Below are 19894 nucleotides of genomic sequence, written 5' to 3' on the forward strand. Positions count from 1 at the left end.
GGGTGAACTACAGTTCTCGGGATTTTGGGGGGATGGAAGCCGTGTACTTAATAGATGGTGTGGCTGTGTTAAAGGCAGAAACGGGAGAGGTTTCCTGCAGCACAGAGCGGTCACAGAGCATTATCGCAACACTGCAGCCATCTCTTGCACTCAGAAGATACTGGCCTACCTAATTTGGTTGCGGGGTGAGGTGCTGCTGGGAAAAATCTCACTGTCTGCTGTGCCCCATGATGGTGTTCTTCCTGCCACCACAGGATTTGATGGAGTCTCGCAGGATCCGCCCTGGTGAAAGCTCTGGACCTCTGAAGGCTGAACCCCGTCCTGACATTAACATCTGCTTGCCGTCCGCCTCCGCTGTCTCGGTCAAGGTGCCGGAGCTGCCAGAGGAAGAGGCGGCAGCCTGGGGCACCCCATGTCTGCCTTGTAAGCTGCGTCTTTGCTGCATGGGAGGGGCAAAGGGCCTGGGGCAGCTTCCCTCCTGAGAAGGGCCAGAGCTCAGTAGGTAGAGCACCTGCTTTGCATGCAGAAAGTCCCAGCTTTGGTCCCCAACAGCATCTCCAGATAGGGCTGGGGAGACGCCCTTTGTCTGAAACCCTGCAGAGCCAGTCAGTGTGATTCTCAATCCCCCCAGCCCCCAAAATGTGTCCTTAAAATAAAAATTTTAAAAATCCATACCTGCTTTTGCACCCATTTTGAAATGCAGCTTCGGGAGAGTTGACTGTGAGTCTATGCGGCTCTCAGCCGAAAAGAGGTGAGCCACCCCTGGTTTGACATGGTCACGCTTTTGTGGGCTGATTGTCTCCGCTAATGCATAGGTAATGGTTTGTCTCTTCTGCACCGTAGTTGCCCGTCAGATGTCACCAGGGATGGGGGAACAGCTGTGGGCCTCCAGGTGTTGTTGGACTCCAACTCGGACCAGAGGCCAGGAATGGTGAGAGATGAAGTCCAAGTATGCCCGGAGAGCCGCAGCTTCCACATATTCCCTGATGCAGAGTGAGGCTCTGCATCTGAGCATCCACGTGGGGCAAAAATACTGTGCAAGGTCCTCAGCGGGGATAAGGGAGGAATTCAATCACGCATCAAAAGGCAAACCTGCCACATTCACACTTCCTGAAAAATGCGCACCCTGAAGCTGAGCAGTCCTTCAAAATTTGCACTTCTGTGAATTTTGCAAGGCAGGTCTCCGTTCAAATAACATTTGGAAATGGACTCCCTTCAAGTTGCTCCCGACTTATGACAACCCTATGAATAGGGTTTTCATGGCAAGCGGTATTCAGAGGGGGTTTTACCATTGCCTCCCTCTGAGGCTGAGAGGCAGTGACTGGCCCAAGGTCACCCGGTGAGCTTCATGGCCGCGTGGGGATTCGAATCCTGGTCTCCCAGGTCGTAGTCCAACACTCTAACCACTATGTCACACTGGCTCTCCAAATAACTTTTACAAAAATGTAAGTATTGGGAGAAAGCAAGGCATGATGAAAGTGCAGGAGTCAGTGAATATAACAGTTACTTGCAAAAATGTGCACATTAGGCACAGTTGCATACAAAATGTATACATCAGGAGAAATACACACTAAAATGTTTGGGTTTTCAAGAGGACTTTTAAAAAAAACAAACTTGGAAACTTAATGCAGAGATATGGAGAACTGAACTTGAAATCCGGGGAAAATGAGAAACCAGAATGGACATATTTGTCTATCCGTCCTGGGAGGCGCTTTCCACATGTCTGGGTGGGGAAAGCTATCCTGTGTCAAAGTGGTATCCTTCCATCCTGACCCATGCTCTGATTTCTCAGCCAGGAGCTTCACCGTGACAAGATGCGCCGCTTCCGCTCCCGAAATCGAAGGTGCAATTGCCCACAGGTCAGAGCCTGTCCTCCGCACCGCTCAGTCAAGCCCCCTCTTGGCCCCTAAAGTCCAGGGCGACACCAATGACTGCAACGAGAGCCTCTGCAGCTTTGAAATCAACGAGATCTATACGTGCTACCCGGAGCTGTGTGGGGACGGTGCGGAGGAGGGTGAGGCGGCGGAGGCAGGGCTGGGTCAGGGAGCCCGAAGGGAGTCTCGAACCGTCCCAGGGGACAGGGCTGAAGTCCCTTTGCCGATGCCGTCTGCCAAAATACAGGACGGGAGGGTGAGCTGTTGCAGCGAGGGGGGTGCCTCCTCCGACACCAAATCGGAGTACACCAGAGAGGAGTTCACTTACATGTCCCGGCCCTGCCCATTGCACCAAGTGGTGAGATTCGCCAGCTGCAGAGGCAGGACTGGCCACTTCGAGGTCGGGCACTACTTCGGAAAGTGCGTCCTGAACCTGAAGATTTCCCAGACTTTGCTGCAGCAAGCAAGGGATTCCATCTGCAGGACGGAAGAGAGGCTGGATGAACTGGAGACCTTCAGGAACCATCACCCCCAACTGTTTCTGGGGGCCCAAGGGAAGCAGCAGCAGCGCACCTTAAGCTCTGTAATTCGGGGCTACCGGAAGGAGGACGACACTTTCAGAAATATCAGGGCGCCCTGCAACGGAGCCAGTGCCTTGCCCTGGAAAGCGGTGAGCCCTCCTTCAATGAGCTACGTGCCTCCACCGCTACGCGTCCTGGGTGTACGTAGGCCGCTGGTTATTCATTCTTTCCAGGCGGTGGGACAGGAGCGCAAAGGTGACTGCAGGAGCCAGGACACCACCTGCTGGAGTGATTTTGGATTGGAAGCACCCAAAAGCCCTGGGAACGGAGAAGTGGAGCCAGACTATCAGGTAGGGGTGTGTGTGTGAGTGAGTGAGTGAGTGAGAGAGTCTCTTAATAAGGGAAGGGCCATACCTCAGTGTCAGAACATCAGCTTTGCACGCAGAAGGTACCAGGTTCAACCCCAGGTGTCTCCAGGGTTTCAGGCAGGAAGTCTAACTGGAGAGCATCTGCCAGTCAGGAGTAATACAGCAAAGAGCTAGATGTGCCAATGGTGTGAGCTAGTATAAGGCTGCTTCCTAGGTTCCCATTCAAATCAGTCTTTATTCTAGACCATGAGGACTGGAATCTTAATTTTTCAGGGAAAAGGCCATAGCTCAGTGGTAAAGAGTTCGCTTTGCGTGCAGAAGGTCCCAGGTTCAATCCCCAAGCAGCACGTCCAGGGTAGGGTTGGGATGGGAAAAGATTCATGTGTGAAACACTGGAGAGCTGCTGCCGGCCAGTGTAGGCAATACAGAGCTAGGTGGGCCAATGGTCTGCCTCAGTGGAAGGAAGCTTCCTAATGTTCCTAATATGGTGTGGATTGTAAGGTGCTGGAAAGACACCTTTTGTGGGAAGGAGCACTCCAGGAGACCAGGTTTGGGGGCTGACGTCGGCCACAGAGACAGGAGCATCCACTTGCAGCAGGGATGAGGAGCCTCAGCCCAGGGGCCGAACCTGGCCCTCCAGTCTTCTCTGTCAGCCACACACCCTCAGGCATACTCTCCATTCTCATTAAAGATGAGTTCCGAATGGTCTCCCTCGCCTGAGCAGAACAGGCACTCCCCCCAAAACACAATTTGCAGGGGTGCCGCAGCAGCCAATCAAGGCATAGAAAGGGTAGAAATGCAGGTGTTTTTTAAAAACAAAACTAAACACTGCAGTAGGGTGCTATGGTTACTGTTCTAATTTGTTTGCATATATAGTAGGGCCCCGCTTACACGGCGGGTTAGGGATCAGGCCCCTGCCGTAAAGCGGAACCCATTGACTTTAATGGGTCGCGTCACGCGAAAATGATGCAAAAATGCCGCAAAACGGCAAAATCTGCTTTAAAATGGGGAATTTCCCCTGATTGAAAGCCGCCGCATCAGCGGAACGCCGGAAAGCGGGGCCCTACTGTATGCAGTTGTTTTGTGTATGTGTTTTATTGTGCTGTGAAATCACTTGGAAACGCTTCATAGGAAGCAAGTCAGAAATGGAATGGACGTAATGGCACTAATGCTGCAAGTGGAAACTGGAGGAAATTAGGCAGTGGGCTGTTAAATCAGTACCAGCCCCGCTCAACTGCATACATAACCCGTACATGCATACCCCAGTCCCCACGAAGTCATGACTGGCTGCAGTGATTTTTCAGCCTTTGCAACCAGGCGTGTCCGTCAGGAGGAAAAGGAACGCAAGTCCGCAGCCTCAGCGTGGGAGCTCTACGGCGGATGGGTGAGCTCCGTTCTTCCCCTGATTCCCAGCCCCATAGCCTCTGGTCCTGGAGGTACCATCCCGCCATCCCGACTTAACTCCAAACTCCATGTTAGAGCAATGCCTTGAGATAGGCCAAAGCTCACCGGTAGAGCATCTGCTTTGCATGCAGATGGTCCCAGGTTCAATCCCCAGCATCTCCGGGAAGGGCTGGGAAAGATTGCCTGCCTGAACCCTAGGGAGCTGCTGCCAGTCAGTGTAGACAGTATTGAGCTGGATGGACCATTGGTCTGACTCTGTATAAGGCAGCTTCTTTTGCTCCTGAAATGTCAGAACGTAGCTTGAAAGCTTTCGAGTCTTTACCAGGTTCAATGTTAAAGACAGCAATTTGGGTGTGCTTGTCGGGGGGGGAGGTTTTTGGGGGTGGAGAGTGACATTTTGGGAGGGAAGCCATGGAGTCTGTATCTGTTCACAATCAACTCACAGCCAGTTCTTGTGGTTGCAGAGATGGCCTTGAGACTCCTACGAAGCGATGCAGGATATAAATGTAATCAATGAGAACACAAAAGTGTTCGTATTCTAATGTGTCCCTTGCAGGTTCGTTTCAAAGTCAACTCCTGAAATTTATGAAGAGAGTTTGAGAAGTGAGGAGAGGAGGATGGCGCAGTCTGAATGGACGAGTGAGCATTGCCTTCTGTTTCATGGCAGTAGCGCCGCTGTATCTGTGGAGGCTGGTGGTTCCATGTCAGTGGGGCGGTGGAATCCGCTCTGGGTTTTAGTCCAAACTTTCAAGGGGATATCCAAGGTTCTGAGCGCCTTGGATAGATCCATGAAAGTTCGGACTAAAACCAGGAGCAGATTCCACTGCTCCACTGACATGGAGCCACTAGCCGCCTGTGGATTGTATATCTCCAGGGTGGGGAGCCAACTGCAGTCCTCCATGCTTCTCTGTGAGGTCCTTAGGGTTCTTTCCAGGCCACCCTTCCCACCAGCTGTGCTCTGCATCCTCTTCAAGTACTTTTGCCTGGCTGGAATGTACGCTTGGAACTACGATGTTGCCTCTTGTTCACCTGAATAGAGGATGGGAAGGTATGCATGTGTGCGTTTCTGTAGCTGTCACGTAGCCTCCTGTGCAAAGGTAAGAGCCATATCTGTTGCTCCACCCACTTTTTACCTTTGGCCCTGCCCATCACTAGATTTCACTACGACCTGGGAGACCAGGGTTCGAATCCCCACATAGCTGTGTAGCTCCCTGGGTGACCTTGGGCCAGTCACTGCCTCTCAGCCTCATGAAAACCTAGGGTCGCCGTAAGTCGGAATCGACTTGAAGGCAGTACATTCACATTTAGAAGGTTACCCCCAAGGAATTGCAGCGGCCAGCCTGGAAAAGGTTCCCCAATGCTGGTATATTCTATATCCTGTCCCAAATGTGACATTGCAGACAACCCTGTTGGGTAAGTTAGGCTGAGGAACAGCAACTGTCCACTGAGTCACCCAGTTGGGCTGGGAGTTCCTGGCGCAAGGGCAACTTTATCCACTACAACCAAGGGCCAGGACCTTGGACAGCAACAAGCGTGCTGGGCCAGAATGTAGGAGCAAGAGGTTCAGGACCAAGGACAGCGAGCCTGCAGTTGAGAGCAGAGGAACAAGTTGTCTCAGTAGGGCTTGCTGCAAGTGCCAGAGTCTGGCCTGGTGGATCAAAGCTGCAGCCCAGCCTTCTGAGTGCTACGTCATGCCAGTTAAAGGGCAGCCGCCCCATTGCACCCGTGTGCAGTGCAGTGAACATGTAGCTATCTTCCCAAATGCAATTTGCGATCAGAAGAGGAGGTCCATCGCTGGTATGGATGGCTAGTAGGGTGTGAATGCACCTCAGTGAGTTCACCTTCCTTGTTAGTTGCCAACTTGGCCACTAGGTGGCAGCGTAAGGCAAAGGACGGGGAATTAAAGCCAAGAAGCCTGAAATTTCTCAGGCTGTGGGGGAAAAAAAAACTTAATGGAGAACTGTTTTCCTTCTTGCTGGACTCTGGTAGGAAGCCTTACTGGGAGGGAGAACACAAGCATGCCTGGGAGAAACAGAGCAAGCAGAGGTTTCAGCACTTTAAATAGCTCTCCGTGGGGTGTATCAAGCCATCATTTAGTTCATTTATGCAGTTGCACTTTCCACAAGTGTGTTGCCTAATCAAAGCGGTCTGCAGGAAGTAGACCACTCAAAAAGAAAATTCAGAGCACAATATCTGTAATGCGTAATAATACCACTTTTTAACACTGTGTACAGATAGCTTAGAGAGGCAGTGTGATGTAGTGGTTAAGGTGCTGGACGACGACCTGGGAGACCAGGGTTTGAATCCCCACACAGCCATGAAGCTCACTGAGTGACCTTGGGCCAGTCACTGCCTCTCAGCCTCAGAGGGAGGCAATGGTAAACCCCCTCTGAATACCGCTTACCATGAAAACCCTACTCATAGGGTCGCCGTAAGTCGGGATTGACTTGAAGGCAGTCCATTTCATCCATAGACAGCTTAATTTAAAAGAAAAAAGGTTTATATAACACTGACAGTTCAACAATCTGCAGTTCATTTTAAAGGAAAGGTGGGGAACATCTGTGGCCATCCAGACGTGGCTAGATTCCAACTCATCAGCCCAAGCTAGTGTGGCCAATGGCCAGTGATAATGGGAGCTGTAGTCTAGCTGCATCTGGAGGGCACCACTCTGGCTTCAGCTGACACAGATACACAATGCAGCACGATACCCACATAATTGTAACTATTAACTCTTAATTTTTAATCCAGAGGGGCCATGGGTTCTCCATCACTGTCTGGCTTAGAAGGCAACTTTCTATGCATCTAGCAGAGATGGGTCACCTCTGGCCTTCCAGCTGTTGCTGGATTACAGCTCTCGTCATCCCTGGGGGCTGATTGCAGTTGGCAGTCCCACTCCTGTTTCAAAGCATATTGAAAGAAAGCAGGGCCTTGTGTTTGGAGACAAGAGTCTTGCCCACCACCTCCATGTGTAGGTTGGGCCTAAGAGCTGTTTGGGCCAAGCTCACACACCATGGCAGGCATGGGGAGCCTGCGGCGTTTTTCTGTCTCTTGCTGCTTAGCTGAGAGGGGAACCTGTGGCCCTCCAGGTGCTGTGGAACTACAACTCCCACCATTGGCCGTGCCAGGAGCCCAGCAACACTTGGAAGAAGGCCGTGGTTCTCTCCATCCCTGCCCTCAATGGGAATCCCACTTCTGAAACAGATATGGGGGAACCTCGGGCCCTCCAGATGCTGCTGAACTACAACTCCCATCATTGCCCATTGGCTGGGATTATGGGGTTGCTGGGAGTTGTAGTTCAGCAACATCTGGAGGACCCGAGGTTCCCCACTCCTACTGTATGGGCGCCCCCTTCTCCTCTTGTGAAATCCTCCTGGAAAGGGGAAAATAAATCACAGCATGATTCTCCCTGCCCCCCCCCCCGGTTGCTTCCTCTCGGCCCTGCAGCTGAAGTGAAGCACATGGCAAGACAAGCAGCTTCTGGGCAGCTGGGCCTTCCACGCCACTATCCTCCCAGTGAATGGACCTCAGAGAGTGAGGTGGAGAGCATCAAGGACATTTTTCGGGGTGCCGGCAACAAGGAGAGTGTTGGGTTCCGCCAGTGGGATGCTGAGGCAGGGGCGCTGCAGGCTGGGAGTAGTGTTGGGGACCATCGGCCAATCCTTGACTGTGAAGAAGAGAGTGACCTGAAGATTGTCTTGAAAAGATTCTTGCAACCCGAGACCCAAAGTGTGAGCCACTGGATTGGAGGTGGGGCTTGCAATTTGCCATCCCAGTTGCAGCCAACAGATTGGAGAGGGTGGGTTGGTGGGTGGATTTCAGCAAACTTTCAGAGGGGTGCGTGTGTGTGTCAGAATTGTGCAAAATGCTTGGTGAGGCTTATTGGTGGCCCCTCTTTCAAAAAATGGAAATTAACCTGGACACTCTCTGTGTTGTTTGGTAATTGGGGAGGAAGAGAGCTGACAGCCGCTGAGGATAGGCCCTCCACTGCACCCCTACCCTTGCAGAGCTAACTTGCAGTGGGAAGCTTTTTGGCCCCCTTGACCACAATCTCCCCCACTTCCAGGGAGGCCCCCCCCAGATTTTGCCCCAATTAAGTGAGAACTTTAGTTTTTGGCTCAGCCTTCAACTGGACCTAAAATTGGAGCACTCTTAATTTGTTTTGTTTTCACCCTCATCCTGCCTGCTATTTCCAGCATTTTACATGCGGTCTCTCATCTTGGCAGCTTTGCATTGCCAATACCTGTTTAGCTTCAGCAGTAGAAACGCTTCAAAGCACTCTTTGGTCGACGAATGCACGGCGCTGAAGTTTACTGAAGCACCTTTCATCCTGCCATTTCCCCAGCTGCCAGCAGGGGTCGGTATAGCTTTACATAGTAGCTCTGCTGGCAAGGAACATTCCGCTTTAAAAGAATTTTAAAGGGACAAAACCAGCCCCTGTGGGATCCTGAAAAATGAGAAGAGGGAACGAGGGGCCTGTTCACATCAGTTCAGGGTGTGCTGTGTGGTTTACTCCTGTGAACGTGGTTACTGGTGCCAAGTATCTTCTCTCGGGCAGTTGCTTGAGTGCAAATGATGAGGAGCCTGGTCTGCTGGCTCAGAGCAAAGGGGGCCCATCTCAGTCCAGCATCCTGTTCTCACAGTGGCCAACCAGATGCCCCAATGGGAAGCCCACAAGCAGGACCCGAGCGCAACAGCAACTGTGCACCTGCGGTTCCCAGCAACTGGCATTATAGAAGCATGTTGCCTCTGACTGTGGAAGGAGAACATAGCTATGTGGCTAGTAGCCATATCCTCCATTTATTTGTCTAATAAAGCCATCCAAGCTAAGAGGGAGGAGCAACGTCTCCTAGCCTCTTTCTCCACGTCATGCATAATCTTACACACTTCTCTCTTGTGCCTCCCCCATTTCCCCCCCCCAAAAAAATCTCTAAATGTTGCAACCTTTCAGGACTTCAAAAAAAGTGAATTATTGGGCACCTTTGCAGAGGAAATCATTTACTAGCGATTTCCCGCCCCAAAGAGGCAGATGTTTCTGTCTTCACAGAATAGCCATTTAATGGCCATTATCTTCATGGGCCCCTGACAGCCTCTGCCATCATTTGCTGATTTATTCATTTTTATATTCTGTCAGTTGGCCAGACCCGTTCCAGGGACTTCTTTGAATGCTAATTTGTGTGTGTGTATATGTGTGTCTTGCATTTCACACAAAGCAATAATTTGTTATTAGGCAGAAGCAGGCAATTTCCAGCAAATGGGGCCTTAACTGAGAGTGGCGTCGCCTCACGCGAGAGCGCGGCCCTTTCTGTCACCGCTGAGGACCTTTGCCGGGTAGGCACTTAACCTTCCATGATGTCTGCTTCTCCCCCCGCCCCATTTCTTTTTCTAAATTCTGTAGTATTAATGATTAAATGTATTAGTCTACATATGCCAAAGCCTCCAGGCCAAGTTGTTGAACTACAGCTCCCATCATCCCTGGCTGTAGGGCCATAGTGGTGGGGGCTGATGGGAGTTGTAGTCTAGCAATGTCTGGAGGGCTCCACGTTGGCTGAGATGGCTTAATAGTGAAACTTTTTAAAGCATCTGCTGTAATCTGTGCCATCGTGGTAAAAAGTTGGAGCAGGAACTTGGCTGTATCACAGGCACAGAAAGTGGTGGGTATGGAAGGCCAGGAAGTGCCTCTATTCTTGTGGTGTAAGCAAGTAGTAGTATCACAGTTCAAGGGTGTGACTTCCTCCTGGAGAGTCTGCCATTGACCAGGATTTTGGGGCACATGGCTGTAGTTGCCGTGCCTCTTTTCTTGGGGTGGGACTTCCTCCTGGAGAGTCTGCCATTGGCCGGGGCATTGGAGAGCACACCCCACAGCTTGCAATTGCCCGTAGAGGCCAAGCATTGATAATTGAGACAAGAGGTTCTTGACCATGCGCTCTGTCCAGCTCTGTCCAGATGTCAGAATTTAAATAGTGGGAAACAGAAGTGGGCAAATGGATCACATTATTATGTAGAGTGCTTCTCTCTCCCCTCCCCTGCCCCCCCTCCCGCACCTTCCCAGTTACTTTAAAGAGTTCTCCTGAGTCCTCTTAGGAATGCTAGATCCTGGCTGGAAGCCAATGGCAATCCTCTCAGCTGTCTCTCTGCATTAACGATTTGTCGGAGAAAAGCTGAAGCACTTGGGCTGTGTGGTGAGGTGGGCAGAGGAGCAAGGGAGAGAGAGAGAGTACTGAATTCCACATTCATATGTTCATTCATTTACTTAATAAATATATTACACACATACAGCCAACTTAAGCCCTCCCCCCAGTTAAATTATAACTGAACATCGGGTGGAGAACCTTTTCTAGCCTGAGGGCCACATTCCTTCATTGGTAACCTTCTGGGGGCTGCACACCAGTGGTGGTTGCAGCCACAAGTGTGCGTAGCCAACACATATACTGTACACCACTCTCTGTCCAGGCAAGCAAGAAATAGCATTGTGGTTCAAGGGCACTTTCTCAGCAGGTAAAATCAAGGTGCGGGGGGCGCACAGCAAGTCCTTTCAGAATGTGTGGCTTATGCAGAGTCCCAAGGACCTGGTCCACATTCATCTCCTGGGCACTGGGGCTCGCCACCCCTGCTGTGCATCAAGTCTACGCAGCCTGTGATCTGCCAAGTGGGGACATTTTAGGTTGTCCTAATGATGAAGTGGCTGCTTCACTGACCATGTCAGAGCAGAACTGCTTGTAATTACGCCTGTGCCAAGGCTTGGGTCTAGTTTAAGTGAGCTAAGCCAGGATGCTATCTGCTCAGGCCTCAGCGACCTCTGGAGGCACTGAAGGGAATAGCAATGCCTCCCCCCCCCTGGCAATTCCTGTTTATAGAGAGTGTTCTCCTAGCTGCTGCTGACTCTTGTTGGACTCCCACTCCTAGCAGCACCCCCAGCACCTAGCATGGCCAGTGTCCAGGGATTATGAGAGTTGGGAGTCCAGCAATGTCTAGAAGGCCACAGGTTTCCCCATCTCTGGTTTAAGAAAGTAGCATTCCTATACTGCATGCAAAATGTGGGAGAATGCCTCTATGTAGAGGCATTCCCTCTTGAGAGATCGGAAGGCCTCTTCATAGATCGGGGTGGAAAACCGGAGGCCCTCCCAGATGTTGATGGACTCCCAACTGCCAGTATCCAACATCTAGAGGACTGTAGATGTTGTTGGACTGCATCTACGCCTGCTTTGCTTTATGCAGTTGGGTGAGGTTGCATCCACACAATTGGTTTAAAGTGCACGGCTCTCGTGGGAGATTCTGGGAACTGTAGTTTGTCAAGGGTGCTGGGAATTGTAGCTCTATGGGGGTAAACTGCAGTTTCTAGGATTCTTTGGGGGCAGCCATGTGCCTTAAATGTACAGATGGTGGATGCGACCTGATTTTTAAAGGTAGGCTTTCTTGCGGTTTCGGTTTTTTATCTACTGCTGTCTTAAGCCGCCTGTGCCCCATATTGAAAGAGGGGGTTCAATATAAAACAATTTAATTAACCAAACAAAAACTAGCTCTGCCTCGTCGTTCATCTCCTGGGAGCTAATATTCATTTCTAAGCCTGTTTCCTTAGGGAAAGCAAATGGAAAAGTGGGCTGCCACCATTGCCATTTTGGATTCTTGGGAGGTAGACATTTGAAGACTGGAAACCAGGGAGCAACAAGGAATGGGTTTTAAGGATTGATGACAGAATGGCACAGCGGAGGCTGGTTCATTAGGGCTAATGGGGTACCGCCCCACCAACCTCAGTCTGCCCCTAGCCAACCCGCACTTGCCTGCCTTCTTATTTTCAACCAGTTCCAGGGTTGGCAATGCGAGTCAGCTTCTGCCACCTCAGTCTCAGTGCTGCCGTTGCAGAACTCAGCGGGGAGAAGGAGGATGGGAACAAAACTAGGTAGTTGTCTCTGCCTGTCATTGATTCTGGCTACCAGAATCCCACCAGTCCCAATAACTCCAGCCATTGCTGCACACTGGTGCGTCCAAACAAGAGGAAAAATAATGGAGGGAATTCAGATTTGTCTGTTCTGTAGTGTTGATTGCCCCCAAATCTTAATATTTTGAAGGACAGTATAAAAACATTATAAATAAAAATAGAGGAATACAGCTATCCATGGAAAGGCCGTAGCTCAGTGGCAGAGCACATGCTTTGCATGCAGAAGGCCCCAGGTTCATTCCCGAACAGAATCTCCAGGTAGGGCTGGAGAAAAAGACTCCTCACCTGGAACCTTGGAGAGTTGCTGCCTGTCAATGTAGACAACATTGAGCTAGATGGAGCAGTGGTCTGACTCAAGGCTCATCTAGATGGGAGTATTTCTTTGTAGGAAATACACTACATTTACCCTCGTAATAGATTTACAGCGTCCACAGTTCATGCTCAAAGTTAGCTGCCAATCGCTTTTTCCCATTCACACAAGTAGGCATTCGCTGTTTCCTTGTGACACGCCCTCTAATTATACATGTCCGCTTCCTCTGGTTGCTAAGGTGACCGAGCATGCTCAGTCTGTTCTACCAGCTGCAGTAGGTACTGTTAAAAAGTTCTGGAAGTGCAAATACCTGTGTTTTCCACACCTATGTTTGGTAGGATACAGTTGAAATACAGATCTTTTTTTGAGCAATGTTATGTTTTTGCTCACAAGTTAGGGGGAAAAGAAAATAAAGGCACCACTTGCAGCAACATAAAAAAGGCGAGCAGAATGGAGGAGAGCAACTGGAGGTTGCTTGTCAGCTTACAGGGAACAAAATGAAAGAAGGGAGGAGGAGATAGTGGGTATGGAAAGGGGGAATGATTGACACACCCACCTAAAAGCAACAAAGCAAAGCATCTGCAAGCACTAGAGAAACAGAATGGAGACTTTTTTCTCCCCTTTCCATATTATCAGTGGGTTGGGCTAGTATTGATTTACAGGGGAAAACTGAGTGATAACTTCTGTTTGCTGGTAACGTCATGTGAACCATGCAAATTAAAAGGAGGTGTGAGTAGCACCAAACACACAATAAACCACCATGTGGATGAGCCCTCAGTGTGAGGCAGTTTCTGCGATGAATTGTACAGTTCTAATTTTCATATTACCTTTTTTTTTTTAAGGGACAGGTGGAGGAACTGGGCCCCTCCCCATCTTCCTCCCTTGATGTGTCAGATGAGTTTTTAACTCCTGATCCAGAGTTCTTCTGCTCTTCTGTTCCTCCTGACAGCTCAGAACTAGAGGTAAAAGGAAGGAAAAAAACCATGGCAGTGCATGCAAAGTCGTTGGTGTCCTGGCCGTAGAATCCCAGAGCTGGAGTCAGGGGCGGGGTGGTCTTGTAGGCCATCTCATTCAACCCCCGGATTGAAAGGAATGGCAACATTCTCACTTCATACAGTGGAGGATGCTCTGGGTGAATAGCGCACTGCAGCTCGATCAGACCGAAAGGCCCATCCAGTCCACACATCCTGTCCTCGCAGTGGCCAGTCAGATGCTTGTAGGAAGCCCACAAGCAGGGTGTGAAAGCAAATAGCCCTTTCTGCACTTGTGTTCCCCAGCAACTGGTGTTGAGAGGCGCCATATTACCTCCGCCAGAGGAGGAAGAATATAGCCATCAGGGCTAATAGACATTGATAGCCTTATCCTTCATGAAGGAGATCAATCTGGCCTGAAAAGGCACAGAATAAGCAATTAAAACAATCAGTAATTTCCAGCAGGGTAGCCTTAAGAGCACCGGAAATCCCTGCCTGCTAGATCAGGTCAAAGGGAGCTCATCTAAACCAGCGTCCTGCTTACACAGCGGCCAACAGCAACTCTCCCCACTTGTGATTCCCAGCAACTGGTACTCAGACGTGTACAGCCTCTGACAGTGGACATAGAACGTAGGCACTGTTGCTGGCAGCTATTGGTAGCCTTATCCTCCATGAATGCGTCTGATCCTTTTTTAATGCCATCCAGGATGTGAGAGCAAATTCCTTAGATTAACCATGTGAAGAAATCCTTTTGTGTGTCCTTAAATCTCCCAGCATTCACCTTTTATTAGATGTCCCCAAGTTCTAGTATTACAAGAGGGAGAAAAAGCTGTCCCCGTTCACTTTCTCCAGGCCGTGCATAACATTATAAAGGCAAGCCTGGGGAACTAATGGCCCTTCAGATGTCGTTGGACTTCCAATTCCCATCAGCCCCAGCAAGCACGGCCAACAGGCAGAGATGATGGGAGCTTTAAAACTGCTCTAAGAACCACCCTGCTAGATCAGACCAATGGGGGCCCATCTAGTCCAGCGTCCTGTTCTCACAGTGGCCAACCAGATTCCCTGTTATGGGAAGCCCACGAGCAGGACCTCAGCGCAGCAAGTAGTATCCAGAGGCAGACTCCCTCTGATGCCTTCACTTCAGGGTTTCCTAAGAGATTTCTGTTGGGCCAGCCCCATCATACGTAGCTATTAGAGACACGGCTCCCTGTTTTGAAATTTGTCTTTTCAGAACTCAGCTGCTGCAGAAGGGGAAAACCTGGAAATCACCCAAGATATTTGCAGTCAAGAAGAAGACATGGAGATGTCCCAAGAAATCTGTGGGCAGAAAGAATGCCCCATGCATGCAGAGCAATGCAAGTTGATTCTTTTTTTAAAAATAATGCAAGTTTGCCATCTGTCAGTGTGGCTGTCTTTAAAGCAGGGACGGGGACCCTTTGGCCCTCCAGATCCTGCTGGACTCTGGCTCCCATCAGCCACAGCCAGCATGGACAATGGTCAGTGTGTGTGATGGGGGTTGGAGTCCAGGAGGGCCACAGATGCCTTTTCCATTCCTGCTTTAAAGCCTCAGGAGGAGGGAAAGGGTCCGCTTAAAATTCCACACGCGCAGGTGTTTATCAGACAAAAGTCTGTTTGAGGTGCTTTGATTACACGCGTTCTGAGTGAGGAACATACTCTGTATTCTGGCAGCCTGGTTACTCCTGTAGCGCCTTAGTTAGAAAATCTTATTATCGCTTTCAACATCCGTGACAGCCCCACTGCTGATTCAGCAACCCTGTGCGTTTGGCTACTGGGGGACTGAATTAGCTTTTTCCATCTGCCGCCCCAAAGTGGCGGTGGTGGTGGGAAGGAAGTTTTGTACATCTGTTCCAACATTTGGGTTACTATTCACTGAGGTTTGGTAAGCATTTCAGCAGCCCCTGGGAACTCTGGATGCGTTTATTAAAAATAGAGGAGGAAGGAAAGATCTCTCTAAAAACACATTTATCACTGCAAGCTGCTGAAAGTTATGATTTCCTGTTCAATAACCTGTCATTTCCCCCTCCTCCAGTATCTTTATTTACCAAAAAAAAAAATAACCCACCACTCAAAAAACAAGCACATTTTGCCATTTGTATTCAGGTGGAAAACTGCTTGTCCGTGGCACAGAGGCAAAACATCTCCACAGTGAGGCGCCAGGGGAGGATCTCTTTACACCTGCTGCCAGGTAAGAGAGCCTCCTGTTTGCTGGGCTTCCACTTCATCCGCAAGTAAGGTTTCGTGCTCTTTCATTAATCCTACCAAACCATTCAGGGCCCAAACAAGCTGCCAGCTGTGTGTGTGTGTTATGTAAATGGAGATCTATGCAGCGAGCAAAAACATTTCCATCCATCTTTAGAAGCCCTGACAAAACTTGGCTTTTGTTTGACACTGTTGTTGCCACTTCATGGTTTTGCAGTTGGGGGTGGGGGGGTGGGAGAGAAAGATGAGCATAGTAATTAACACAGCATCTGCTGAAACAACACAAGCTTAAAGAGGCTGAAAGGCTGGATTCAGTGGACTGTGGGTTTGTTTTACCCAAGCCCTTTTTTATTTTAGGAGTAGGCCCTCATTTCTTGGTCCTGCAGCTGCATTGTGACCCTGCTGACTCTCTAACAAACTTGAGTTGTGTTGGGGTAGTAAAGGTTTGGAAGCTTTTGGGCAAAGAAAAGTTTCTTGCCACCATGAGGTCTAGAAGCATGAGTTTGTTTGTTTTTAAAAGTCAGCCTGCCTTTACTACTTTTATCCCAATCCCCTGACCCACAAACCGTGCCCTTTCTTTCCTTTTACCCACTTCATTTCATATTATTTTATACAATTCTGCTGCGGTTGCCAACAGGGTGTCTGTGGGCATAATGGTATCCTTGCGGACTTCGCCCTACTGCTGCTGTTGCCTACCAAACCTCTGAGCCTGGGCAAGCAGTGTGACTGAAGAACAGCAGCAGTCTATAGTACCTCTCATACAACGTCCCTGCAAACTTGGTGCAGTCGAATCAGGATGAATGTTCAAGAAACAGTTCGTCTGGAAACGACCTTACTTTACTCTGGAGAATCCCCTCCGTTGCTTCTCTTGCCACATACATCCAGAAGCTTGTATTTCTATCTTTCCAAGAGAATCAATTAACATCGGCTTGTATTATTTATTCTTTCTCTGTAGCATCAGAGCTACGCAAGGCACGAGACCCAGCGAGGCGCCGAGAGAGTTCAAAGAGAGAGATGTGTAAGGAATCCTGCCCCTACCCACCTCTATTTTTGCTGCTGTTTAGGGAAAAGCACTGGGGAAGCTTGTTTCCTTCTGCTTGATATTGCTGTCAAGCAGGTGGGATGCCTGGTGGTGGGGCTTTCATGTACAGATAGCGGGACACAGAGCCAGGATGGCAGAGAAAGGCCCACCGTCACAATAAGCAGAGCAGCAGCTGATCAGAAAGGCAGAAATCAGCTTCACGGGGGCCACGAGTAATTAATTTAAGGAGAGACGGGTGTGTGTGTGTGTGTGTGTGTGTGTGTGTGTGTGTGTGTGTGTGATGTTCTGCTGAGTTTAAGCACAAGAGGTTTATTGATGTCTCTTTCTACATGTGGTAGGCAGTGGATGCAAGTGGAAAAATGGCAGCGGGTGCTTGTAGGGGCCCACAATGTGATGTTTGCAACCAGGGCTCGGGGCCAAGCTAGACGATAATGCTTAAAATGCATGTATATATGCAATACATACGTGTTATAAATGAATAGATAAAAAATGGGAAGGGGGGGCTTATCCCTTGATTCCCCCCCAGCAGTGCAGTCCTAGGGGAAATCCTAACCCCCTGTTCCTGAAGTTGCAATTGACGCCCATGGCAACTTGCCCCTATGGATGCTTGGGGTGAGAGGGTGGTGATTTTCACTGGGACTGTTGTGCAAGAGGGAAGGATTAGAATCGTAGGAAGTTGCTTTATACCGAACTGGACCATTGGTCCATCTACCCCAGTATTGTCTGCACTGACTGGCAGCAGCAGCTCTCCAGATTTTCAGGCAGGGGGCATTCTCACCCTACCTGCAGATGCTTGGGACTTAGCATAAGGCAGCTTCCTATGTTTCTAAGAAGATCCTCGGGCAGAGCAGACTTTGCCCCTTGTGCGACCAGATTTTGGCCCCGACATTGGCAGTTGATGACCTGCCTATCCCTTACACAGCATGTTGTGTTGGGGGGAGGGAGTACCACTTGTGAGTGACAGCTAGTCCACAGTATGCCTTTGTTTTGCTTAGATCCCTCATAGATATTCAGGATTTGTCCAGTATTTCGTACGAGAACTCGTATAAGCCAACAGCTCATAAAACGCCCCGAAGCACCCTCTCGCCAGCTGATGCCAGCACCCCCCTTAGCCCAGGTACTGAGTGAGGGATGGAGGAGGTGGGCCTTGACTGTTCATCTCAGGCGCTGATCTCCAGACTGTGTGCTAATTAGGGATGGGATCCGTTAGCTGGTGCAGCTCCTCAAGCATTCCGTCAACCTAATAGGCAATATCGATTTGTTCTTTGTCCACTATCAGCTGCTTTTACCAGTCTTGATTTTTCCGTCCAAAAATATTGTTCTAATATTGAAATATTTTCATAATATTTTCTTTCAAAATACCGATCATTTGAAAGAAAATATTGATAAAGGAAAGGAAAGCTGTTTGGTTGCTGCCTCCGCTGTGACTGAGACTGGTCAGCAAGCAGAGGCCAGTTGTTTTCCTTTTGGAAAGGAAAAGAGGATACCAGCTTTCAGTGCACCCATCCTCCTTGGCAAGCTTAGAGTCAACAACGTGGGTGAGACTTGGCTTGCTCCCTCCTGCGTGAAGTTTTGATTAGGGTGGCAGAAGAAAAGATCTATTCTGCTGTGCTGTGCATAAAATCAACAAAAACAATATGTTTGAGAGGGGAAAAATTGCTGTCGGGGGGGGGAAGCCATTGAAGTTCGGAAGAAACAGGATCGCTCTGCAAAAACGGAGAATATGCGGACCATTGAAAAATGTGGTGCTAAATCCAAATTCAGTGGCATTCCTGCCCATCCCTAGTGCTAATACAGGGATTGCCACTGTGGTGCAAGAAACAGAATTAAATTAAATCACTGTTCTTCAACCATGGGTCTCCAGATGTTCTTGGGCTGCAAGTCCCATCATCCCCAGCCAGCTTAGCCACTGGTCAAGTGTTCACGGGAGTTGTAGTCCAACAGCATCTGGGGACCCAAAGTTGGAAGTACGCTGAATTAAACGATCAAGAGCTCCTGTGAGCCTGAAACATCTGTATACACAGGAGGCTGCCTGGTGCATCTCTGCATGATTGACCACTCTGGCTAGTCAGCTTCCACAACCTGCATGTAATTGTGTCGCCTCTTTGCACCAGGTGCAGCAGGAACGTGTTCAGTCGCTTCTGATACTGAGGTACCAAAGGATCGCTCAGTCTTTTTTTTAGAGGGGAGGGGAGACTGCTAGTTGTCTCCCTGCATGAGTCGCTGCTGCAGTCACTTGCTGTTGCATGCTTTAAAAGTTAAACCTTCAGCGTTGTGTGTGTTAGTGGTATCAAATTCTACTGAGGAAGCTGCCTCAGCTATCAGGAGCTTGTGAAGCACCAATCTTATGGTTCAGCGGGACGGACGAGGGACCAGCAGCCCTACAGATGTTGTCAGACTGCAACTCCCATCGTCTCTGACCCTTAGGCTATGCTGGGGTCTGCTTTGGGACTTGGCCTTACTTAGGCGTCCATATTGCTTCAGATGCTTTGTTCCACGTTTCTTCCTGTCCCAAGCAGGAGAAGTTCCAAAGTGGCCTTAGCAGCATCTGTTTCTGGAGCTCAGGGAGGAGGTGAACCGTGTCGGCACGCGTGCGTGCTTATTAACAAAACTAGCGTTGGTTACATCCTTTCAGACTGTGAACATCGTGCAAGGGAGGGGCTGCAGCTGAGGGAAAGGGCACAAGCTTTGCATGCAGAAAGGTCCCAGATTCAGTCCTTTGCATCTTCAGTCAGATAGCAGGTGATGGAAAAGACCCTTCCCTGCCTGGGATACAGGGGAGTCTCTTTGGGTCATAGGAAGGGCAATACTGCACTCGTAGTCTAATAGTCAGACATAGTTTGCATGCACATCGTACATTTAAGGCACATGGCTTCTCCCAAAGGATATTTGGAACTAATTTTTAAGGGTGGTGGGAGCTGTAAGTCTCGGGGGGGGGTTAACTGTGGTTCCCAGGATCCTTTGCGGGAAGCCATTTGCTTTAAATGTATGGTATACGTATGCAGCCTTGGTGTACACATTGGCTTCCTAATTTTGCGGCTGACTGGCTGATGTGTTGCACTGGGGCTTGGCAGGTCAGAGATAGGTCCACTGGCTTACTTGCTGTGGTGTCACAGAAGGGCACAGTGTCCCGCTGGGTTGGGAAGCAAAGGCCTAACAGGTGCTGTGGAGATCGTCAGATGGAAACCTTTTGGCCAGTGGGTGCTTTTCATTTAAACAAAGCTGGTAAAAGAGTTGTCCGCATGCCG

At 49.7% G+C, this 19894-nt stretch overlaps 1 protein-coding gene across 5 annotated transcripts in view; it reads left to right on the forward strand.

The window, feature by feature from the left end:
* The window catches only part of TEX14 (testis expressed 14, intercellular bridge forming factor), a 78984-nt gene that overhangs the window by 22456 nt on the left and 36634 nt on the right, over positions 1-19894 (forward strand). For 2 of the 5 annotated variants that reach the window (XR_009759888.1, XM_061605313.1), the window contains exons 13-23: positions 255-423; positions 1793-2745; positions 4068-4147; positions 4724-4806; positions 7612-7914; positions 9395-9495; positions 13256-13375; positions 14616-14739; positions 15506-15590; positions 16560-16622; positions 17642-17763. Coding sequence is in view for 4 of the 5 variants with exons in the window: in XM_061605313.1 (XP_061461297.1) it covers positions 255-423; positions 1793-2745; positions 4068-4147; positions 4724-4806; positions 7612-7914; positions 9395-9495; positions 13256-13375; positions 14616-14739; positions 15506-15590; positions 16560-16622; positions 17642-17763 (2203 nt within the window). In the remaining variant the exon portion in view is untranslated. The remainder of the gene's footprint in view (positions 1-254; positions 424-1792; positions 2746-4067; positions 4148-4723; positions 4807-7611; positions 7915-9394; positions 9496-13255; positions 13376-14615; positions 14740-15505; positions 15591-16559; positions 16623-17641; positions 17764-19894) is intronic. The other 3 variants (XM_061605314.1, XM_061605315.1, XM_061605316.1) reach the window with 2 other exon arrangements.

The sequence above is a fragment of the Rhineura floridana genome, chromosome 21 (assembly GCF_030035675.1).
Source record: "Rhineura floridana isolate rRhiFlo1 chromosome 21, rRhiFlo1.hap2, whole genome shotgun sequence".
Classification (NCBI taxonomy): domain Eukaryota; kingdom Metazoa; phylum Chordata; class Lepidosauria; order Squamata; family Rhineuridae; genus Rhineura; species Rhineura floridana.